At 43.2% G+C, this 26,061-nt stretch overlaps 1 protein-coding gene across 9 annotated transcripts in view; it reads right to left on the bottom strand.

Annotated features, from left to right (window-relative positions):
• Nucleotides 1–8,123: 8,123 nt before the first annotated feature.
• The window catches only part of tdrd5 (tudor domain containing 5), a 30,800-nt gene continuing 12,862 nt past the window's right edge, over nt 8,124–26,061 (bottom strand). For 6 of the 9 annotated variants that reach the window (XM_056604537.1, XM_056604536.1, XM_056604535.1 and 3 more), the window contains 5 exons: nt 24,258–24,386; nt 20,392–20,469; nt 20,000–20,158; nt 17,433–17,634; nt 8,124–8,625 (listed from right to left, as the gene is read on the bottom strand). In XM_056604537.1, the coding sequence (XP_056460512.1) occupies nt 8,528–8,625; nt 17,433–17,634; nt 20,000–20,158; nt 20,392–20,469; nt 24,258–24,386 (666 nt within the window). In that variant the 3' untranslated portion in view covers nt 8,124–8,527. The remainder of the gene's footprint in view (nt 8,626–17,432; nt 17,635–19,999; nt 20,159–20,391; nt 20,470–24,257; nt 24,387–26,061) is intronic. The other 3 variants (XM_056604541.1, XM_056604540.1, XM_056604542.1) reach the window with 2 other exon arrangements.

Below are 26,061 nucleotides of genomic sequence, written 5' to 3' on the forward strand. Positions count from 1 at the left end.
AGTCACCAGGTCATCGTGAAGCAAGTGCTACCAGGTAATCCATCCTTATGAAATCTCTCAAGCGAAGTGCACTACGTCTGTAGAACACAGATCCAGGAAGTTGTCTCGCCTGCAGCTGTCATCAAGGTGCTGGAATCAGACTTTGTGGAAAGAGCTTCAGAGGACAGCAACATATCTCAAGAAGACCTCAGATTCCTGAGGTTGGAAAAGGGCATCAGGCTCAAGGAGGATGGTAATTATGAAATGCCACTGCCATTCAAGAAAGACGGACCCAGCTTACCAGATAACAAGATATGTGCTATCCACCGTCTCAGATGCTTAGAAAGGAAGCTGAAGATAAACGAGCAGTACTACCAAGACTACAAGACCTTCATGGACGAGACCATAACCCGTGGAGATGCAGAAAAGGTCCCGCAAAAAGATATCGGCAAAGCCCCAGCATGGTACATTCCCCACCACGGGGTGTATCATCCGCAAAAGCCTGGGAAATTTTGTGTCGTCTTCGACTGCTCCGCAAGATTTAAAGAGACATGCCTGAATGATCATCTCCTGAGAGGCCCAGAGTTGACAAACACCTTGATCGGAGTCCTCTGTCGGTTTCGTCGAGGTCCTGTGGCAATCATGTGCGATATTGAGCGCATGTTCCACCAGTTCCACGTGAAGGCAGAAGATCAAGATTACCTACGTTTCCTATGGTGGGAGAATGGAAATCTCGAACACCTCGCCGCTGAAGGACGTGGACGCTTCAGTTTAAGACACCATCCGCTTCATCCAGAGGGATTTCTATGTTGATGATGGGTTGGCAAGTGTACCATCTGAAAGGCAAGTGATCCAACTAGTGAAAGAGGCAAGAGAACTATGTAGCACAGGCAAACTCCGGCTGCATAAGTTCATCTCTACCAGCAAGGAAGTCCTAGCCACAGTCCTTAAAGAGGAATGTGCTAAAGTTGCCAAGGACTTTGACATGGCACTCGGAGAGCAACACATGGATAGAGCACTCGGTGTTCATTGGTGTGTGTCTTCTGACCAGTTCCAGTTCAGGGTGCTTGTCAAAGAAAATCCATTTACCCGAAGAGGAGTCTTGTCCACGGTTGCCTCAGTATATGACCCGCTTGGGTTCGTGGCACCCTTCATCCTGGTTGGAAAGCAGATACTGCAGCAGATGTGTCGTGATGAGCTCAGTTGGGATGACCCCTTGCCTGATGACCTTCGACCCTTGTGGGAATATTGTCTCAAAGACCTGAAAAACCTGGCTGGTGTGAAGATCCAGAGATGCTACACTCCACCAAGCTTCAATGTCCAACACTATGAGCTCCACCATATTTCCGACGCCAGTGTGTCAGGCTACGGAGAGTGCTCATACCTTAGAGCGTCAGTACATCAGGTGAAGTCCACTGTACCTTAGTCATGGGAAAGTCAAGAGTCACCCCTTCTAAGGTCACGACCATACCAAGACTAGAGCTGTCAGCAGCCGTGGTAGCTGTCCGCACCAGTGACCTGCTCAAGAAATAGTTTGAAGTAGAATGCCTACAAGAAGTATTTTGGAGTGAATCAATGGTTGTACTTATACATATATATATCATATATATCAGTAATGAAGACAGAAGATGTCATGTGTTCGTAGCAAACCGCATAGAACGCATCAAGCAAAGCACAGAGTCAGCGCAGTGGAGGTATGTGACTACTGAGGAGAACCCAGCAGATCACGCCTCAAGAGGACTCACGGCAGAACAGCTTATAGCCTCTAACTGGTTCACAGGCCCAGACTTTCTGTGGCAGAAAGAGCTACCAAGTGGAGATGTAAAGGTGGGAAATATCTCAATTAGTGACCCAGAGCTCAAGAAGGCCCTGGTTCATGATACTCAGGCAAAGGAGGTTAAGAGTGGTCCGACTGGTTAAGAGTGGTGAAAGCCATTGCCAGGCTCAAGCACTGTGCAAGAGAAGTCAAGGGTCTCAAGCCGAAGTCCTGTGAAGCAAGCCGTCTAGAGGAAAGGAGAGAAGCAGAGAGGACCATAATCAAGATGGTTCAACATGCAACCCTATCTCAAGAATTCCAGTGCCTCCAGCATCACAAGGAGATAGCTTGCACAACTTGGATTTGAGACCTAAGTCCATTCCAGGATGACAAAGGAATCACCAGAGTGGGAGGTCGCTTAACTCATGCTGCCCTACATCCACATGTGAAGCATCCAGCAGTTCTTCCATAGGACAGTCATGTGTCAGCATTGTTGGTCGAACACTATCACGAGAGAGTGCACCATCAGGGCCGAGGAATGACTATGAACAAGCTCCGCTCGAATGGCATATGGATCCTTGGATGCAGCAAGGCAATGTCATCCCATATTTACAAGTGCACGAAGTGCAGGAAGTTCAGAAGAGGCACCGCACAACAAAAGATGGCAGACCTCCCGGAAGATAGGATGGACACTACTCCTCCGTTCACTTACTGCGGGATGGACTGCTTTGGACCATTCCACATCAAAGAAGGAAGGAAAGAGCTAAAGCGTTACGGGCTATTACTTACCTGCATGTGTTCCAGAGCAGTACACATAGCCACATAGCCTTCATTAACGCTCTGCGCTCCTTCATCGCTATTCGTGGAATGGTACGGCAAATAAAATGTGATAGAGGGACAAACCTTGTTGGTGCAAGAGGTGGGTTTGATGAAAAATTGAAAGAGATGGATCAAGAGGAGCTCAAGGAACTGGGATGCGAGTTCATCATGAACACCCCAGCTTCAAGTCACATGGGTGGTGTCTGGGAAAGACAAATACGCACCATCAGGAGTGTTTTGACGTCTATTCTAGAACAGTCAGCAAAACAACTTGACTGTTCCTCTCTACAAACATTCTAATATTAAGTCATAGCGATCGTGAACAGTCGACCTCTAACTACTGATAACCTGAATGATTCATCTAGTCCAGAGCCCTTGACATCGAACCACATACTGACCATGAAGTCTACGATCATATCCCCTCAGTGCTTAATTTGAGGGGGAGCAAGGGGGAGCGCGCTCCGGAAGCTCTGACGCACGCTCCGGAAGCTCTGACGTGCGCTCCGCCAGCTGGATCTGGAGTGCGTGTGTGTGTGTGTGTGTGTGTGTGTGTGTGAGGGGCTAATACTGTGTGCATGTGTGTGTTTTGTTCAGATGTGCAGCAAGAGAGGTTGGACTTGGAGTGACGCGAGTCGGTTGAGTGATGTGTGATAAATCTGCGAGGAGTTAGCGAAAGTGGCTGCGGAGAAGAGGGGCAAGAAGGCCAAAATGAACTTTATTATTATTATGGTTTTTGTGGTATTCTGGTATTGTTCTGGTTAATAATATGTATCTATTTGTTAACGTGGCCAAGTTGTCATGCCAGATTGTTGTTCTAACTAGGCCTACTATAATCTATGAGGTAGCCTATCTATTTGTTTTCATCTTTTGATGTGACGGAGATCCATTTTCAAGGACTTGGTGTATTTTGTTGTGTTGAGTATACAATGACTCAATGACGCACCTGCGAGTGCATGACATTATTCCTCAACTGTTAGTAAACAACGGTAAACTTTATAACGTGTGGCTGTGTGTCTCTCCAACCTAACATATGTTTACTATTTTTTCTGGGTACATCCCCATTCACGAGGCTTTAGTAGGCTCATTTCTTGCGATGTTAACTAAATAAGTGTGGATTGTTCGAAAGCGCCCACCAGAGCCCCCCCCCCCCCGCCGCTTTTTTTCTACTCGTCCTCAGCGCTCCGGGAGCTCCCACATGACAAATTATGCACTGTATCCCCTCCTCCTGGAAAGTTTGTCAACGAAGATCTTTACATCCGCAAGAGATGGCGTCGGGTTCAACTCCTAGCCATCAACTTCTGGTCACGATGGAAGAAGGAGTACCTCTTAAATTTCCAGCACCGACAGAAGTGGGTCAAAGACCGCAGGAATGACAAGGTTGATGACATCGTTCTGCTAAAGGATGAGCTGACGCCGAGAAACCAGTGGAAGTTAGCTAAGATCATCGAAGTTTATCCTGGGAAGGATGAGGAAGCTCAAGCTGCTCATTGGTGACTCAACTCTGGATGGAATGGGAAGGCGCACCTCCAAGCCGGTTCACCTCGAAGACCCATTCATACGACAGTCACACTGTTGGAAGCAGACTAAGGCCCCGTCCACACGAAGCCGAAACAGGCACACCGTTACGGTTTCGATCTATCCGGTTTCGGAGTATCTCCGTAATGACGGAGTCAAGCGAAACCGGGTAGATCTGTAGAAACGCTGTAGTACACATTCCAGGCCCATAAGGGGCGCTGCTTCTGCTACAGAAATCTTTGTTGTTGTGAGTTCTGAGACTCTGCGGGCTTAACAGTCATTGGCTAGAGGGTCGAGGGGTGGGGCGATGACGTCATGGTTTACGGTTTCAGTAGGTTTCAGGCGTCCACACGAATCCAAAACGAAACTGGGTAGATTTGAAACCACCTCCGAGGGTGGTTTCATAAGTTTACGGTTTCGGTCAGCGGATTCACCGGCTTCGTGTGGATGGAAGGCCGAACCGAACAAGACCTTTGCGGTTTCGCCATGAAATCGGCTTCGTGTGGGCGGGGCCTAAGACCTCAGGGTATTAAGATCACTCTGTTCATCAGTTACCTAAAATTAGATAGGACTTTATTTGATGTTTATATGCAGTATACAGCGCCCTCCATAATTATTGACACCCCTGGTTAAGATGTGTTCTTTAGCTTCTAATAAATTAATTTTTTTTCTAAATAATATAGGACTACAATGAAAGAAAGTGGGAAATCCAGCCTTTAATTCAAGTGCATTTATTCAGTAGGAAAAAAATCCCACGTTAAGAAATAATTATTTAACATCAAATCATGTGTGCCACAATTATTAGCACCCCTGATGTTAATACTTTGTACAACCACCCTTTGCCAACAAAACAGCACCTAATCTTCTCCTATAATGTTTCACAAGATGGGAGAAAACAGAAAGAGGGATCTTCGACCATTCCTCTTTGAACAATCTCTAAATCATTCAGCGACCTGGGTCCTCTCTTCTGCACTCTCCTCTTCAGCTCACCCCACAGGTTTTCAATGGGGTTGAGGTCTGGGGACTGAGATGGCCAAGGGAGGAGCTTGATTCTGTGTCTGGTGAACCATTTCTGGGTAGATTTGGCCGTATGTTTAGGGTCATTATATTGCTGAAAGATCCAGTGACGACCCATCTTCAGCTTTCGGGAAGAGGCCACCAGATTTTGATTTAAAATGTCCTGGTATTTCACCGCGTTCATGATGCCATGCACCCTAACAAGGTTCCCAGGGCCTTTGGAAGAGAAACAGCCCCACATCATCAACCTCCTCCCCCATACTTCACAGTGGGCATGAGGTGCTTTTCTGAATACTCATCTTTTGTGTTCCGCCAGACCCACTTAGAGTGTTTGTTGCCAAAAAGCTCTATCTTTGTCTCATCTGACCAAAGCACACGGTCCCAGTTTAAGGTCATGTACCGCTTAGCGAACTCCATGCGTTTGCGTTTATGATTTTAGTTTTTTCCGTGCATGCCTCCCAAACAGCCTGTTGGCATGTAGATAGCGCCTGATGATTCTTTTGGAGACTTTGTGACCCCAAGATGCTACCATTCCTTGCAATTCTGTGACAGTGAGCTTTGGAGATTTGTTTATTTCTCTTACCATCCTCCTCACTGTGCGTGGTGGCAAAATGAACTTGCGTCCTCTTCCAGGCTTGTTTACCACTGTTCCAGTTGTTTTAAACTTCTTAGCGATTCCTCTGACAGTAGATATGGGCAGGTGTAGGCGAGTGGCTATTTTCTTGTAGCCATTGCCTGATTAGTGAAGGTCGACACACATCTGCCTTACTTGAACGGTGTGTTCCTTTGTCTTTCCCATGTTGAAGAGAATGGCTTCTGTGGCATGTCATATTTATACCCCAGGGAAACAGGAAGTTATGAATTACTAATTAAATGTTCCTTCATACTCTGATCAACTTTGTAAACTACTGTAGAAATTACAGAAATACTTTAATTACATTTATTTCCTAGGAATTGTTAGGGTTGCCAATAATTGTGGAACAGGTGATTTTATGAAAAATAATTATTTCTTAGTCAGGGATTTTTTTTTCACTTAAAATTCACTTGAGTTGAAGGTTACATTTTTCTACAATTTTCAGTGTGAGGCTTTTAACACATCTTAACCAGGGGTGCCAATAATTATAGAGGGCGCTGTATGTCCTTAAGACGTTTAAGTAATCACATGTGATTGGTGGTAGTTTAACTGCCACACATTGACAGTTAGTTTAATTTGTTCACCTCCCAATTTTTGGTTCCTACTGTTCATAATGGCATTGGGGCGGAACTAATTGCCGCCGGCATAGGTTTCCGATACCACACTTTAAGTGACGTACATTGCCAAAAAGCGCGAAAGAAGCAGCACCCTTTTTATAAACTAGAATTTAAAGTAAAGTTAATAGCACTTAAAGAAGAAAAAAAAACATAAAAGGACAAGAAAGAAGATTCCCTCCCTAAGTAGTTTAGCAGTGGACGAGGTTTGTTTACCTTTTATTGATTTATATGAAGAATGTGACCGAACGTATTCTGCTGGTTTTGTTTCATTCCGTGACATGATGGATAGTGATTTGCATTAAGTTCGTGAATATGTTTATGTAAGTTAACTTTGTAAATGTGTAAGTTGATGTTGAGCTGCGGGCTGTGTGTGAGTATTTTTGGTGTAATGTAGCATCTGATTTGCTGCTGTAAAAAACGGAAATTTGCATGCATTTACTTATTTGATTTATTTTTCTCTTTAAACCCAGTTCTCACGGGTCGGTTCGAACTGAAAATAAACCCTGTATTCAACAAAGACCTCTGGCTTCGTGTGACACTACTTGGGAGCTACAATCTATATAATATAGAGCTGTCAAGCGATTAAAATATTTAATCGTGATTAATCGCATTAATGTCATAGCTAACTCATGATTAATCGCAATTAATCACAAATTATTTTTCTATGCTAAATATCCCTTGATTTTTTTGTCCCATAATTCTTCTCATTTTAATTCTCTTATTAACATGGTGAAGTGCATCGGCTTGCCTTGTGCAAATGATTTTTTATTGATAACAACATTGGCATATACTGATCAAAACAGGACGATACAAAAAAAGAGCCTATAGTGCAATTAAACGACTGCTTTGAACAAATGTCATTTGAACATAGCAGTCAGGCTACTGCTTCTTTGTTTTGAGCCAAAGAAAAATTCTTTTTTTTTTTTTTTTTTTAAATATAATTGCGTTAATCGCGCGATAAAAAAATTAACGCCGTTAAAATTGGTTTGCGTTAACGCCGTTAATAACGCGTTTAACTGACAGCTCTAATATAATATAATATATAATATCACGGCCAAAAGCTGTGTGCGCCTCCGGATGATATTATGAATTAAAGACTGCGTTGGGTTCGCGGACGTCTCTGGTACTTCCACAACAAGTTAAGACTCGTAGTAGGGGTTATCTCGGCCAGAGTCCTGCACGGGTTCGGGTACCCGACGGCGGGTGACCCGCACAATTTAGATTAAATGGGAAGAAAATAATGTACTGTGTTGGACACGGGTGCTGGTCAGGTCAGACGCCTGTACAGCGCAGGTCGGTCGCGGGTTTTGCGATTGTGAGCGAGACTTCCCGGTGCTGGATATGTTATTCAGCTTCGGAGGAGTCTTCCATGCAACGGTAGAGTCTGTTCTCCTCTACGGCAGCGAATGCTGGTCCCTGAAGCCAACCTTGCAGAAGTCTTTAGACAGGTGCTACACCAGAATGCTGCGTGCAGTACTCTACATTCAAGCTCACAGAAGTCTTGGGAAGAACTGCCACAGAAACCCACAAAAGGGTTTACAAATATACATTCGGACGTTGGTATCTTATTTATCCAAACCTAACCCTAACCACAAATATACATTCTATGTCGATAAGAGATAACCCTAACCCTACATTAAGACCTGCTCAAATAATGAATTTCATTGATTTTTTATGATGATTTGCTTCTGGTTACAAAATGATTCTTGTTAGTTTCCCCTAATATAAAAATATGGGCATAATTTCTCAAGACCATGAAACTACGAGAATAATTCATTTATTCCGGAAAAAAATAAGTTCTTTATTTTGAATAATTGATGAAATAAGGTTTATTCTCTAAATGACATTCACATTTGGCAATATACCCTTGTTCTCCACGTTAAATGTCATCATTTAACTACATGACCCAAAACAACATGAACATAAGTTAACAGTAACACATTGAAAACAAACTACAACCAAATAAGCCAATCACAGAAAACAGCACGACCAAATATGCATGTTGTCGGAGACTCAAGATGAATATCAAGTTCGATAACTCTCAAAAAATCACTAGCAGGAAGCAAAAATAGAACCCATGTAGAACAATAAAACCCTGGTAAACCAAACAACGGTATCACAAACCCGTCTTCACTTCCTGCGACGTGATTGGCTGTTTTTCATGCGGGAGCAAATTGAAGGCGGGGTCAGCTAGTCGCACTTCCTGCTGGCAATCGCCACACTGCGGCCCCCAAACAGCGGAAAGCTCATGGCGGGACCGGTAGATCGCAGGGAGGTGCCCGGTATGCCTGGACAGGACAAGACACCACCCAGACATGTCAGTTATCAGTGAGGTCATCAATGAGCTCCCTAAACGTGGGGTCACACACACACACACACACACACACACACACACACACACACACACACACACACACACACACACACACACACACACACACACACACACACACACACACACACACACACACACACACACACACACACACGCTGGCCGGGCTATTGCCAGACCAAGCTCTATCGTAGATTGCACGTGGGTCTGGGGAGGCTGCTGTATTTTTCTTCAGCACAAGAGGTGTAATCAATGGGCGTAGTTCAAACGACTCTGTACGCAATTGGTTGCTTGCCATCGCTTCCCCTGTCCTAAACCACGGGGGGGGGGGGGGGGGGGGGCGCACTGCACATCAATAAGGAGCTCTGAGGGTTGTTCCACGAACTGAGGTTTAACAAACACTGAGTTAACGCTGAACTCTAGGTTGATTGAACCTGTGCCGACCAACCCAGAGTTTTCGGTTCCACAGCAGCGACTATGCATTAGTTCAATCAACTCAGGGTTAAAAAGACGTGATGTATGGATCATGGAAACCCTGATCGATATGGCGAAACGGGCCGCTTATTTCAATTAAATGGAACTTCAGGTTCTCCTGGAGAGCTATGACGAGGTGAAGGACATTATCACAAGAAAAGGGAACGCTAAAGCATCTGCAACCCGGAGAACCAAAGCCTGGCAGCGGATCGCTGACCGCGTAAATGCGTTAGTTACACGTCAAAAGCATGATCCTTAATATTTGAGCCATGAATATATAAATATCCCAGTTAAGCATTCTTAAAGATCCTACTACATAACCCCTTTCTTCTAAAAAAATATGTACTCCGATTGCTTCCAAGCGGTCAGCGGATCAAGTATAAAATTAAGTATAAAAAACTGGTAAGCTTTTCCCACCATCGTATTGTTATAAATTTCAGTAAGCCAATTTTTTAAGCCAATCGTGAAAAGGCCGACAGTCGGCAGACTGGATCTGGCCCTCAAATTGTCTTGACCCCGGTGGAAGAGCTGTTAATAAACATAAATTCAGGGCGCCCTGGCATGGAAGGGTACCTGGAGGTACCTACCTCCTCAGAGAGTCAGGGGCCATACCCCACTGGTTGAATGTAGGTTTTTGTGTTTTCTTGTATTTAGGGGTCCAAGCCAACAGGTTGGAGTCTGCTGCATCTTTTGGCATAGGCCACGCCCATTTGCGTCGATACATTTTTTTCGCAAAAACGTGAAAACCGCTAAACTGCTTTTTCCTTACTCCTCCCACATTTCTTGACCAATCGACACCAAACTTTGCACACGACATCTTCAGACGCACACGCAAAGAAATTATCGAACACTTCTTTGATCTGACCCTCGACAACGAATCGGTAGCGTTTTGAATATTTGTTTATTAGCTACGTTACACTTGGAAAATGAAAAATCCCCAAAAACCCAAAATTACACATCGGATCGAGTCCAGATTTAACACGCATGTTGGTGCTACCCTTAATGTCGTTCGATAAAAAAATTCGGAAAATTTTCGCAATTAGGGGCCGCAATAAACGAGGAAATTGTATATCTTCTAATTGGCCAAAGGAATGTTCTTCTAACAGAACTGATACCATCAAGGGCCAAACCCGAGTCTATAAAAAAAAATGGGCCAGAGTTATTTGGCAAAGGAAAATTGTCTTTGGGAAATTTCACCAGAAGGGGTCGCCATGAACAAGGAAATAATATATCTCCTGATTGGCCAAAGGAATGTTCTGAAAACGCGTTTGGGGATATATCTCCCACACTGAACCTCCCACAGTAAAAACCACGGTAGCGTTTTGAATACTTGCTTCGCGTTGTGCCGGCGAAATGCACATATCTTGGACCCCTGCATAACTGCTTGCAGTTCTAGTTTAGATTTGTTTTGCCTTCGAAGTAACACATGCAAACCGTGTGCTTGCCACAGCGCATACTATTCCAAATGTTTCTTTTTTTGGTAACTTGGTATAAAACCTAAAAGTGACAATTCATCAACTTCACAGATCAAGATGGATTAGTGCTTGTAATGAAGCCGCCGGCTACGATCGAACATTCTCCAGTGGATGCAAGTCCGTTAGGACTATTTTGTACTTTATGTTGTAAATGCCTCTCGGCATAGTACTCAGACAATATTGCTCTTTGTATGATAGGAGGCCGATACAAATCTTGGATGGGTCATCTGAAACGACTGAGATGTGCTCAGCATCTCCAACATTATAGCCTAGATAAAACTACCATTTGCAAAAAAACGGAGGGCTACGCAAATAGCCTGGAGTGAACTGAAGCTAGGTCCTCGATTGGTAGTGTTGGCTATGTAAGGCTATTTAAATATATTAAAGATTTGCGCGAGAATCTATATCTCTCCACTCCAGCAAAAAGTCATTCGATATGCCAAGATGTCGAGCCGTGGTCTTATCAATCGCTCCCGGTTGATTGCACGTATAATTTGCGCTCCGATATCAGCAGTTCTCTCATCAAAAGGGCATGCCATTGTGAACACATGAAATCTGCGGTGAACGCCGGTTTGAATACCCAAAACCGGGTTATGTTTCAAACTTCACCTGCGCAAAACCTGCTCCGACCAGGTTTGATTCAGAGCATATGTTTCTATAGCAACTAACATACCGTGATCCTTTTGGAACGGAAAACCTAGGGTTACCACAAACCCTGGGTTAACTTACCCGGTTATGTGATAAAACCGGCTTTGTGGAATACCCCTCTGGACGCAGCTCTAATGGCCCCAGCAGCCTTGATTGAATCTGCGTCAGCTGCTCCTCAGCAGCTGATCAATACACACTCTCTGCATGAACACAGACACATATATATGTAAGTATATCTGTCTCATCAGTTAACGTTAATTATTGAATCGTGTCCTAGAGCACGATTGTACGACCTTTTTCGTGCCACACACACACACACACACACACACACACACACACACACACACACACACACACACACACACACACACACACACACACACACACACACACACACACACACACACACACACACACACACACACACACACACAGTACAGTGCACCCTCTAGTTATATATAAGTCAATATTCCCTTTTTTTTAAGCAGACCTCCTCAAAAACTGAAACGAAAGTAAACTGATGCATTTCGAATGGCAGCGTTTCTCAGACAATTAACGTGCTCCACAAAACTAAACGAGAGAGAAAGAGAGAGAGGGAGAGACAGAGAAAGACCTCAGAAGGGGTGTGCGCATAGTATAGTGCACCCTCTAGTTATATATATGTCAATTTTCCCCCCAAAAAAAAAGTGCTCCACAGAACGAAATGTTATCCAATGTATTTTGAATGGGAGTGTTTCAGACAATTTTCGTGCTCCACAAAGCGAAACGAGAGAGACAAAGAGAGAGAGGGAGGGAGAGAGAAAGAGGCTTCAGAAAGGGTGTGCGCAGATGGTACAATGCAGTAATCTATTGAATCGTGCCCCAGAGCACGATTGTCTGACTTATTTCGTGCAACAAAGAACGAAATTCAAACAATTACCTTTCAACTGGGATATTTTCTTCGACCACAGAAGGGGTGTGTGCAGATAGTACAGTGAACCCTCTACTTATGTATGTGTCAAAACAAAAAATGCATCAAAGGGTAAATGTAGTGTATTAGGGATAGCCTACTCTGATTTCCCTGTTTTTTACAGCAGACGTCAAAAACTTTTCGTTCTCACACTCACGAAATGTAATCTTTTGAATCCTGTCCCAGAGCACGATTGTCCGACATTATTCAAATCAATTTTATTTGTATAGCCCTTAATCACCATTACAGTCTCAAAGGGCTTAACAGGCCAAATATTTATGACTTCGTACTGCACAGAACGAAATGTAAACCCATGCATTTTGGATTGGAGCGTTACTCAGAATATACATAATATATATATGGAAAGGTTTCAGTCAGTCAGTCAGTCAGTCAGTCAGTCAGTCAGTCAGTCAGTCAGTCAGTCAGTCAGTCAGCCAGCCTGCCTGCCTGTAAAACGCTCCCATTCAAAATGCATCGGTTTACATTTCGTTCTGTGTAGCACGAAAACATCAGGGAAACGCTCCCATTCAGAATGCATTGGTTTACATTTCGTTCTGTGTAGCACAAAAACATCTGAGAAACACTCCCATTCAGAATGCATTGGTTTACATTTCGTTCTGTGTAGCACGAAAACATCGGAGAAACGCTCCCATTCAGAATGCATTGGTTTACATTTCGTTCTGTGTAGCACGAAAAAAGTCTGAGAATTGTGCTCTGGGACACGATTCAATAGATTAACGTTTGTGCGCATGAGCACGAAATCGCATGATACTGGGTTGATATATATATGCCTTTATTTCAATGTTCCAAATTCAACAAAAATATTTTCAACGTCCCCAAATTCCACATGGCAAATTCCGCTGCAAAAGTAAATGTATGTAACTCGGTGTTAACATCCAGGGACCCAAGGAAAAGCAATTGATCCTAGATTCTAGATCTCAGTCAAGCAAGGAGAGCGAGCGGGAATAAGAGCGTCACATGTTGGATACCTGACTGATGTGGGAAGACATATGCATAGCAGGTTTTAGCCATGTCCAACGGCAACAGCTGTGATGATGTCTTTCTTGATACACACTAGGGCTGGGCGATATGGACCAATAGTCATATCTCGATATCTTCAAGCAGAATATCGATATAAGATAAATATCGATATTTGTCGAGGGGGGGGGGGTGCCTCCGATTTACCATTACTATTCCTACCGTTCGGAATTTAATAGTTTGATGGTTGTCGCGGAAATATCAATCATAACTATAAATATACAATCACATACAAATTATAATTATTAACCTTGTTTATATAATTATTACATTAGAAGGAACTGTATACATTCTCCCTGTAACTTAAAACAAATCCCTTCCTCTCTTTTAACAGAGAGGTTAAGTTCATTTGTATTCGAGTTCCCACTGGAGCCAGTCAGTCTGGTATCGAGACCAGGCCAATCGACTCACTTCTTTGTTGTGTAAACTGTTTACAGCCATGTCTTACAAACCTGCAGACATATCCAATATCCACCCATTGTATTACAAATTGACTTGGCCTTAGGTCACTCCCACTCCCTACCCACCCACAATGAAAACGTTTGCCTATAAGAATCTTGTTCACCTATTGTCTCGCTGAATGTATCCTTGGTAACCTTTGCTGCCAGTACTTTTCCCATGATCATGCCTTAAGATTAAATCAAATATTTCGCTGTCCGACGTGTCCATGAGAGAACTTTCTCTTCATCAATGGTTGAATAAACCATGGATGGACTAGACACTGCCTCCGCCTCGTATTTGAGAACATTATAATATATTATCACGGCCAAAAGCTGTGTGCCTCCGGAATATTATGCACAGAATTGCAACCCTTTGAGTACGACAGTTTTTAAGCACTCTACAAATTACGTGATTTTGTAATTCGTCAGACACCTTATATCCAAACCATTTTCATATTATGGAGCCGTTGGTCTTTCGCTTACAAACAAGCTCCTCGGCGCCGCTTGTGCAGGCGAACTCCATAGCTGTGTTCGAAATCGTTCCCTATCACGGATATAGTGACACTAAATAGGGTGCTCGCCATTTTGTAGTGGTTTTCGAATTCTCACTGGTTAATTTCATGCACTATGTAGTGCACTTCAAATACCCAAAATTTGAGTGTACATACGATGTTCCCTACATGTTACTCCCGTATACCACAATGCAATGCGGTCGTGTTTTTCCGGAGGAGAAGAAGAAGCTGAATAACCGCGAACCGTCTCCGGCTTTCGTTTAGAAATGTCAACAATTTATTTTGGATTTAACTTAGAAAATGTAACATTAAAAATGTATTTAAAAAAAACTTGATCAAGGAAATGTAACATTCAACATCAATACAACCTCCAGCTTTCTTCGTGAGTGCCCGTTTTGTTTACATGATGTGGGCGCATCTGTCTGCGTCACACAAATACCCGGCACATTTACTGACGCAAATGACGTTTAGAAAAGTTCAGCGTAGTGTCCGAATTCTCGTCTGTTCGTTCCGTATATAGTGCACTACATCATGAACACTATATAGGGAATAGTGAGTGAGTGAATAGTGAACGATTTCGAACACAGCTCATGTTTCCCGATTTCAAAAAGTGACGTAAATCAGTGGATGGGGGGGGGGGGGGGGGGGGGGCGGCAGAGTGTGTGTGTGAGCCGGAGGCAGAGCGGGAGAGACATAAGCAGAGTTACGAAATAGCAGGCGGCAGGCGCGGTTCGAAACTGCTGTTATTTGGAACAAATGTGCTGTTATTTCAACGCAAATTAAATTATATCGATGTTGACGATATGGTCTTGTTTCATATGGCATTTGATACAAATATCGATATATTTTAAATATCTAAATATAAGGGCCCAGCCCTAATACACATCTTAATTCTAAACATCATTTTACACAGCCTATAATAGGAAATGCTCAAAGGTAAATCAACGTACTGACTGACGGCAGATGCTTATCATATCATTATACTGTAGTTTATGAAATAAGCGATGAACTAATGTGAAGTGTCTGGGTGATTGCAGTGACTTGGGTGGATTTGCATGCACCGTAAGGTTGATGTAGTGGGTTAAGAGTACATTTTATTTGGGCAACCATTTGGGGCTATCCGAGGTCCCTTTGCCTACGGAAGCATGGCGGGCCTCGGGAAGAAGCGCTCGACAGCTTGATTTTTATATTTCATCCTCATATTTTTATCTTGCCACTCTCTTTATGCCACCACGGAGGCACGTGCTTTGTGTGGTGTCACAAAACGAATGCACCCATTCCGAGTTATCGATGACGATACAAATGTTAAGTTTTAAGCTTGTGCAACGTTTCATGCCTGTCTACGCTTCAAACTCGTGCATGTTGCAGAAAATGTGCGACATCTCCCCCTGGGGTAAGAGTTTTCAGTGGGTCGCAGAATTCGGTGTAACAGCCTTTGCTGTCGGCCATGGCTAAAACCTGCTTTGCATATTAGGGATGTAACGATACATGTATTCCTATGTAACCGAATCGGTACGGACGTCACGGTTCGGTGCATGGATTTACACAGAGAATAAACTATCAAATTAAATAAAACTGGCGTGCAAATTAATTAATGTAATGCGGAACTAATGTTAGATACGCAAGTTCTTCAGGGACAACTAATGGGGCGTTTTCCACCGGAGGATGCGGGTCGGTTCAGTTTGCTAAGGTGCGGCACGGCATTTTTCCACCGCCAAAAGTGGGTGTGACCCGGACTGAGCCGTATTGAGCCATACACGTCACGCTGAACTCCACCGTTGGAGTACTGAGACGCCTGAAAGGGTGCCGGCAAGTTCGAGCTACACACGCCGTCCGTTGATTTGTCGACAGAATCGCACTTCCGTTAGACAGGGGGATGATAACAAACTAACACATTACCCCCAAGGTATTTCTGGACAACGGCACAAAAGTTTGCTCATTGTGCGCGTTCATCTTTTCCTTGGATTTATTAGCAGGCTACACTGTGATGGGCTGCTATGAGCGTAGCTGCCGCGACTATCGCCATCCGGTTTAAACCCTCCCCCTTACCATAAGGGTAGTGTCGGCGGTGGAAACACGAGCCATAACTGATCTGCGCCGAACATCACCTTCACTACTCCCCCAAGCCGCACCGAACCGACCCGCAAGTGGAAAAGCGCCACAAGGGTACTGTCGGCGGTGGAAACGCGAGCCGTAAATGAGCTGCGTCGAACCGCACCTTCGCTACTCCACCAAGAGACACACCGAACTGACTCGCACCCTCCGGGGGAAATGCGCTAATTCTTTGTACTTTGCAATTACATAAATAAGACATGCTTCATTTTCAGTTTTATAACTTATTGTCATCGTTTGTTTACAAGTTACGGATGGAGTCTGGAGATGATGTGGGGTACTTATTGTTTACAATCTTAGATTACACAGTTGACACTAGGTGGTACAACCTGAGACATGCACAATGAAAAATAATTCTATACGTTGAATTTTGCATCTGAATATTGCATATTATGATATTTGATTTTGAATTTGTGAACACGTTGAAAAAGTAAAGAGTTCAATTCAAAGGCAAAACAATGATACGTTACTTCAATGCAGGAATATTCAGCGCTTAAAATTCAATGGCTTTTTATTTTCAAAATCCGATGAGACAGATATACTTCCATACATAAACAGACATGCGCACAGCACACACACATATACAATATTTCCCGTATGGGCCAATGAAGTGCGTCTTAAACACACAAACACGGACACATTTGCACAACCAGGCACACACACTTATTAAGCTCAAGACTTTCCTCTACTATCAGGGGTGAGCCCATGGATAACCAGGATGAGAACACACACACACACACACACACACACACACACACACACACACACACACACACACACACACACACACACACACACACACACACACACACACACACACACACACACACACACACACACACACACACACACACACACGCACACACACACACGTTGTTGGAAAGATACGGAGATAAAGAGCAGTGATAAGCCGATAAAACACAGCTCAAGTTGTTCCACTGCACATCATATGTTTCTGGTAGACTACTGAAAAGCTGTATAATTTTTACCCAAAGCCTCAGAGACCCACACAATGAAAAACGATGGACCCAATACCCCTAAACCGAGTTTAAGGTTCTAACCCTTGGGTTTGTGCGTTTTTGATTGTTTGTGCATGTGTGTGTGTATGTTGTTACCGTAGAAACAGCCCTTGGCCAGTCCGGGGGTGAGAAGGGTGAGTGAGGTCAGAATAGGAGGAAGGGAGGAGACAAGGGAGGTCATCTGCGCTCTGCAAGCGTCAGGGGTAACGGCCGGTGCCGGGTCAACACCGGGTCTGCTATCCTCCTCTGAACTGGTCAAGGTGGTGGCAAGGTTACCATTGCAAATAAGGGGAGGGGCCTGAGGGAACATAATCTTTTCCTTGAATTTGTATTGGTAAAGAGAAAACAGGTAAAGAGTAAAAGTTCATTCAATTTAAAGAAGGGTCTTCAGACTGATGTTTTAGATAATATCAAATAACCCTTTACATTTGATAATAATAAGACATGCCTGTTGGCATTATTTGACTCTAGTCAGACATACGGTATGCCATCAGCAACCTGGTCTCACAGGAATCCGTGAAATGACTACGGTCGGATGCTTAACTCGAAATCCGTGGCCACATCACGGAAACACGCCGATATCAGTGTGTGAGCCACGGAATAACAGTGTCATTTACTTGCATTGGAGCAAATTCCGTGGCCACATCACGGACAATTGAAGTGATTCCGTCAGACCACCACGGATTTTGAGTTAAGCCCCCGCTGTGGTCAAATGTGGCACACACACAGATTTAAACGGGAGCACACACACAGATTGAAACGGGAATCTGTGTGTCTGCCACGGAATATCATTGTCATTTACTTGCATTGGAGCAACTTCCGTGGACACAACAAGGACAATTTAAGTGTTTCAGTGAGACCACTCCGGATTTTGAGTTAAGCCCCCGTGGTTGACACGCTCGTTGAAACGGGGATCCGTGTGTGAGCCACGGAACATCAGCGTCATTAACTTGCATTGGAGCGAATTCCGTGGCCACATCACGGAAATCGGCGTGTTTCCGTGATGTGTCCACGGATTTCGAGTTATTCGTCCATAGTCATTTCACGGATTCCTGTGAGACCAGGTTGGAACTAGATGAATGTGCCAGCTCATAACTATTGTTCTTCTTAAAAGATCCCATGGTATGAAAATGTCACTTTATGAGGTTGTCTAACATTAATATGAGATCCCTTAGCCTGCCCATGGTCCCCCAGTAGCTAGAAATGCCGTTAGGTGTAAAACGAGCACTGCTCCGCCTTTGAAAAATGAAAGCTCAGACGGTCCGCTTTTGAATTTGGCCCCATATGTTGTCATAAGGGGCCAGGTTACCTCCCCATCTCTGCTTTGCCCGTCAAGAGAATTTGAGGCACCACCGCCGCGGCGCTGCCCGCTTCCGAGACAGTGGTGCCTCGGCAGCGGGCAGCGGGGGTCCGGCGGGAGACAATCGCAGTCTACAATCCCTTCTTCCTCCATGTCGTGGTTCCGTCTACTTCAGATTGATGTAGTAGTTGAAGAACCAGAGACGTCGGAGAACCCAACGCAGTCATTAAACCTAGGTTATATTTGTTCTACAAGTGTTGTGTGCTTTTTGCATTTAGAAAGCTCATCTTACCTAGGCGCAATATCTGTTAGAGGAAATTGCCACGACACACATCATAGTTATGGCAGTGACATGTCACCCTTATGTAGATACTAGAGATGCTGCGATCAGCATTTTTGGACCCGATCACCAAAACCGTGATCTGCTGATTGCCGATCACTGCCACAGAATGGCAGGGGAATGGGAATCTTCCATATCTTTTATCTATAATCTGGATAGGTGGCAAGCACCAGTTTCTGTTCCAATAGTTTCTGTTCTTTGGATCCTCCAGGACTGAAACATCAAAGCCTCCGCGGAATGTGTCATATACGGTCTGTCTGCACGCATACTGCTGTCATTACGGTACTGAAATGTGCCTGCGCGCATACTGAGCTATGCAAGTTCTCAGTAAACGACACTGAACATTAAACTGCCTAGTAGGAGACATTGCTCTTCAGTTTGTTTTAATTTTCTTAATTTTAAATAAAATTTCTTAATTTTAAATAGAAAAATAATAGTTGCACGAATAATATACGTTATGTGATCAGCTTTTTTGATTAGTGGTTTTGGGGTGCTCCGATCCAATTTTTTTTTTGCCAATATCGACGATCATGATCGGCGTCCGATCAATCAGAGCATCTCTAGTAGATACCTTCAAATAAAGTGTTACCATTTCTTTATGTCTTAATGTTGTCTTTTGTGGCTTTACTAATACATATTTTCAACCTCACTTTTTCGCATTTTCTGCAGGAAATGCATATTCTATGGTTAATTTGTTCAGTCGCATAACCAGAAGACTTGGTCCGAGTTTGCCCTATCACAAAAGTTGATCTTATATGTGGCGGGTCTGATACGATGACTGATAAGAGGAGCGCCCTATGAGAGCACCGTCAAGGCATCTACATAAAAAACCAAGATGGATGTCAATGTCCAATGTGTCACAGGTTATGTTGCGATTGGTTGTAGGTCTATCCACTTGCATACAGAAGCATTTTGGTTTGAGGCTGTTGATAACCCACCTCGGAAAAACGCAAATGAATTGGTTCAAAAGTAATACAAATTTGCAAATCAGTCTGATGATGTCAGGCTAAGAGAGCTACTCACTTGGGCAACACAGGGCAGATCAATGGGCTGGTGGTCTGCTGCTAGTTCACGGAGTTTGGTGAAACTTGGGGGTCTCAAGTCCTCCACTGAACCACCTGAGGCCCAGGTTTGGTCCCCCTCACTACAGCGGTTCCTCTTCAACCAGGACTCACACAGGTTCTGATCAGTGTGGAGAACAAGAAAATACAGTAAATACTAAACACCACCATACTAGGAGAATAGGACAATAGATTAACCTGGTACTACAGTTCTAACCTGGTACCACTGTATATCCTACAGGGCCAATAGGACCACTAGCAGACTCACCTGGTACTACAGTATTAACATAGTACCACAGTAGAAATGTACAAACATGCTAGAGGGACAAAAAATGCGTGTGTGCGTTTGTGCACCAGTGTTTTGGTGGAGTTGTGGAAGGCCTCGACAAGCTCCAGACCAGGAGGTTCAGAAAGTGACTCCTCTTCGAGGACCTGACAGACCAACAAACTTCATGTCAATGCAGCTTTTGCCAACACATTTCCTGTTCGCATACCATTACACCAACAGATTTCCTGTTAATGCAAACAAGAAAAATCTCACATCTAAATTGCATTAACTATTTACATCAGCTACAACGCAAACATGATATTCTACGTATTTATTGTTTTTTAAATTAGGTTTTTTGGTTGGCATCTAAAAAGGAAACTGTACAAATGATACAACTGCACACAGTCATGCTTTCAAAAGCAACCAGTAGTCACGTAGCACAGTCCAAGTAAACATTGGCTTGTAGCGCCGACTGCTATCGAGATGAATGATCAATGCATATAACAGATAATTATAGGTCTATGAATGTAGTCTTCACTAGTGTTTTCAGGCCTAATGGTACGTAGCAAATAAACCTAAGGAGGCGCGCAGGATGCGCAAATTTTTGGATAGATGGCACAACAGGCGTTTTCTAATTTATATTTGCGTTCAAATGTTTGTTCACTTGGTATATTAAGATTTAAAACAAATTGATTACAAGGAAAGGATGACCTCAATAAAGCATTTATTACATAAAAATAAATATGAACTTTGTAACAACATAGCACTAAGTGAAAACATTAGAGCTGTCAATCTTCCTTTAATCCCATTAGAAGTCATTATTTTTAGTAATCTAATTATATAAAAAAAATGAAATGCTCAATTTAGCCAATTCTTAATAATTATTATGTACCCATATATTGAATACTCAGGCTTATGCATTGCCAATGGCACTAATCAACGTTATGCCCACTAGAGCGCATTCTACCAATAACATTTTTTTCTTGCCGAGCAAATAATAGGCAGTAAAGGGTATTATATTACAGGCATGAAAACGGATCAGGGGTGAAAAAGGTGAGAAGGATATTATCCCTCTAGGGGGGTCCAATAGGGTCTAAATATCTTGCAAAACGTGAATCTTATAGTGTGGCCAGTCTTCCGACAGTGTGACATTAAATCGTGGTGGAATATCTGAGATTCGTGTTGTCTGAACGGTACGCACCGCTGGGTGACGAGTGGAAGACAGACTACGGAGAAGAGCGTCGCTAGCAATTGAAAACATCCGGGGCTGTAGCCCAGAATAGTCCTTTTAAAACGGGGGTTTGGGGGTTTCTCCCCCGAGGAAATTTGAAAATCGGGCTGATGAACATGCAATTGTCACGTAGTTTGAGAAGTAAAGGAAAGACAAATCGTCATGTCTGACACACGTCGGGGCAGGCCTACTGAATAGGTTAATGTTTACGTTATGGATAGGAAAGTGCACCACACACAGCAGCCAAAATGAGACATTAGAAAAGCCTGTAGCCAAATAAACACTCATGCGCCTAGATGTCAAGTGGACCGGGTTGAATTCACTGCGGGTCTCCTGAATCAGTGCAAACTAGAGCAGCACTAAACAGCAATATCGACATGATGGGCTTTGCATAGAGAATCAAATTTGCAACATTTTGCAACTAATGATTCTAAATTTGCCCATTAATGTACAAGTCAGAATTTTGCGATTTTCACTGGCTACAATATTGCATCTGTCAGTTGTCTAATGTGCTGAACAAAATGTTAAACTTCAATAATTGTTCCTAGTCAACTTATATAGTGCATTTATTTAAGCTCTCAACAGCATAACCATACAGCTTCGCCACATCGGCGGGAAAACACGGCACACGCAAAGTACATCCATGGAATCAGCCGTTCAAAACCAGTCTGCATGAATCGTATGACAACTGGATGGCAGGGGATGCGGAATAGGAATACACAGCAGGGGAGAACATGAGAGCCCCAGCTCGCCGCATACTAGCCTGGGTGCTTTAAGCGTGGAACAAGCTGGATACCGAGTGGGTGAAAAACGATGTGTGTGTGTGTGTGTGTGTGTTTGTGTGTCACTCTGTTCGATCCTGCATGAGAGTTCAATGTTGTCATTAGCCGTTACGTCTTTCTGACCAATCGCAGTTCAAGGCCGACCTGGGCTGTACCACTTCGGGAGGGGGCGCTCAGTTACTCCCCTCTAGACAAAATCGAATTGGTTGCGACGTTGACCTGGCGCCCCCCGATTACGTTAACGGGCCACAGGGAATTCTCCCAACTCTCCCGATTACCACTCTGCGTGTGCGTGCATGCGTGCCTGTGTGTGTGTGCAGGCGTTATTCAACTGCCTGGTAAACATGTAGGCCTACGGTAATATTCATACTGGTTTAAATAATGCATTTGATAGTAGGCTATTTCCCATCGTTGCTGAGCAAGAGTTTTGTTCGAAAGTTCAGTGATAGAAAACAAATAATAGCCCGGGCTATTGACGTTTTACGGTACCACTGTCATGTGGACCGGGTTGAATTCACTGCGGGTCTCTCTTATATCCATCTTACCAAAGATATTTTGGTACTGTCCTTCTCAACACTCTCTGATCTCACTAAAAGGCTGGCAGCACGAAACAGCAATATCGACGAGATGCGCTATGCATAGAGAAGAAAGAATACCGACGTTGAATTTGCAACATTTTGCAACAAATTATTCTAAATCTGCCCATACATGGACACGGCAGAATTTTGCGGTTTTTCTCTCGCAACATCTGTGGCTGCTGGTAATTCAATCACAAAGAAGTAAACTCTACGGAGCTATTTTCAGCATTATGTTTTTTTTAACGGCACAGCGATCCGGGGCTATTCCCAAAAGATCCGGGGCTATAGCCTCGAATGCCCAGGTCCAACGACGCGCCGCATTCAAAGTTCTCCGTCGGGATGTCGGATGCGCATTGCAATTCTCCGCCCGATCGATCTTATATGTTGACAACAAAATATTTGTAAATAGTTTTGTAAATAAACTTCCAAAGCTTTTAAAAATCCTATTGGGTATTTTATTGGTCCTGTGCAAAGTAAACAACGTACAAAGTAAATAAGGTCCAAAGTCAAACCGAGTAGCGTTTCCGGAAATAATTTTGTTAGAGGACCAATCACAGCCCTTAAGGTGAGTGATTTTCATACCTGATATTAACGTCGCCTCTTGATGGCGTCAATATAATTAGCCGCATTATCCACGGGGAGAGCACTGACTCACATTTTTACATTGAACCCAATTGTTGGTTGCGATTTTTTCAACGCGAAAACAAAACAAAAACAAATCATTGAGTTGAATGGGACTGCAAACATACAATGCGATTTCCGTTTGGTGTCAAATTGTATTTGGCCCAAGGTGGATTTTCTACGGCTTTCATCAGCTAATTTATCCGTTTAAGCATTCACAGTCGGGTATTTTTGTCAGTCACCATGGCCAGTGTGCAAGTTGAAGGATATGAAGGTTACAGCCTATTAACTTTCCACAACAGTGTTCTTACTGCATCCATATTGGTAAGCTACATTAGGTCTATTCGTAGACCAAAAATAATCGCAATCTGTTACATGTTTTTATCATTCATCTCGAAAGCAGTTGGCACTACAAGCATCGTTTAATTGCACATTAAACAATATAGATGGTTTTTGTTTCGTTTTCATTTCGGATACAAAATGTCTTTTCAACATTGCGATTATTATAGGAATATGCCACATATTTGTATCACGGCTGACGTGGGATAGCATGAGGCATTATAGCTTTTTCTCTCACTTTTTATTGACCTGGGAAAAAAGCACAACCAACAATCGTGTTAAAGGAGAAAGGACCTTTATGTTAACAAACATGGATTTAAAGGCAATGGGAAACATCAAGGTCGGGAAACTATCGAGGTCTTATCCATATGTTGATAAAAAAATGATTGTGACAGACTTACCGAATACTGACAATGCTGTCCTGTGATTGGTTGGGGAGTTATGGTTGTGGTCGCGTTCTCTTCTTCGTCCTCTAGGTTAATCAGCGCCTCTCTCAAATAGAGACTCTTCAGGTGGTCCCGGACACCCCCCTGAAACAGACAGACACACGCAGAGATAAAGACAGATGGATAAAAGGACCAGCTGTCCAATTTTTGGACAGCTGGTAATTCATTTTTTCTTCGTTGACATTTAAATACATCTGTAAATTTCATGACAATAAGAGTTTACACAAACATGTTCTGCTACTGCATATGTGTGTGTATGCTCTGAATGGCTGTTTTTATGCATCAGTGTTCCCTCTCTAATTTCACAGGCCAATTTTCTTATTTATTTGTATGTGAATATAATTTGAATATTAAGAACAAGGAATGAAAGTCGAATGGGATTATATAAAGATTCTTACAATTCAATTCTTACAATTCTACCATGTTCATTACGTGATATGTTTTGCATAGTTCAGAATTATTTTATTCAATAAATGCACTTTATCCAAGTTATCCTCTCCTTGTGATCACTTTGCTTTTGTTATACCAACTGAAAATAACAATGTTAATCACAGGCCACCTGCTTTACAATCTGGTCAAAACCGTCCGCATCAATATGCGATCTCTCTCACCTTGTTAGTTAATTTTTTTTCGGTGAGTACCAGTAGAGGAGAATGTTTTTTTTAGGGGAAACATGTATTAGGGATGGGCGTGAGGAATCGATTACTCGAGTACTCGAGTGTGTATTATGCAAAGTACGAGTTTGCATAATACACACCAGTGGCGGCTGGTCGTTTTTAAAGTGAGGGAGGAAGGACCGCGCGCTTGGTTGCCATTGGCCTGCTTGCACTGTTGGTGTATGGTGGCATAAGAATGTGAGACTCAAGTTGTTTCAGGGTGTTTTGGTGAACTACAAAATAATAGGGAGGGATAGTTATGTGAATACATTTGATACAAAGCCACCAGTGGCATCACTGTAATTTGAAAGCTGGTGGGCAGCATGTCTTTGAAATGGACTACAAGGGCAGAAGGAAAGGATGCAAAGCCCATTAGTCAAATCAGGCCTACTCTTGATTTGTAAAAGTAAATCTGTGCCTATTTTTGCCCTCAATGAATGAAGTTATTGGTTGTAATTTAGCTATGTTTATTTTTAGGTACAATTGTTTTAAGAAAAGACTGACCAAAAGTGATGCCATTTAAAATGCATCATGCTCTGAATCATTCACCCTTTCCACACCATTTCCACAATATCAAACAGAACGGTCAGAGTAGCAAACTAGCAAAAGAACGAGAACATTATTCTAGATTCAACCTGATCTATAGGCATGGTGCCTAGCAAGGAAAGTCGCATAGCAATACCAACGTGAACTTGACACTAGTCGTGGCGTTTGGTTGCTCTATCAAGATTTTTCACATCAGGGAAACCATAAACAGCCCACGTTGGAGATTTGCCATTATTCATTAGCAAACAGGGCCAGCAATACAGTCGATTGCTAGTAATGCTACCAGTAAGCCATGAATACCTAGCAAACCATGTAGCACCCACAACACTGACGTTGCCATTACTTTTGGTGATCTCGATTTTGCGAAGTGGTCTACCTTTTTCTTTGGTCGCTAACTTAGCACTGTAACTCAATGAATAGAATGCTTTGTGTAATTAAACATGAACAATGTCCTCTGTTTCCAATGTTTCCATTGTACACTTTCGCAAATGTTAGAATCTCGTTATCCTTCAGATGATTTCACCTGCTTTGCGTCTCTTAGACTGAGCGGCAATGCG

This window comes from Gadus chalcogrammus, chromosome 12 (genome assembly GCF_026213295.1).
Source record: "Gadus chalcogrammus isolate NIFS_2021 chromosome 12, NIFS_Gcha_1.0, whole genome shotgun sequence".
NCBI classification, from domain to species: domain Eukaryota; kingdom Metazoa; phylum Chordata; class Actinopteri; order Gadiformes; family Gadidae; genus Gadus; species Gadus chalcogrammus.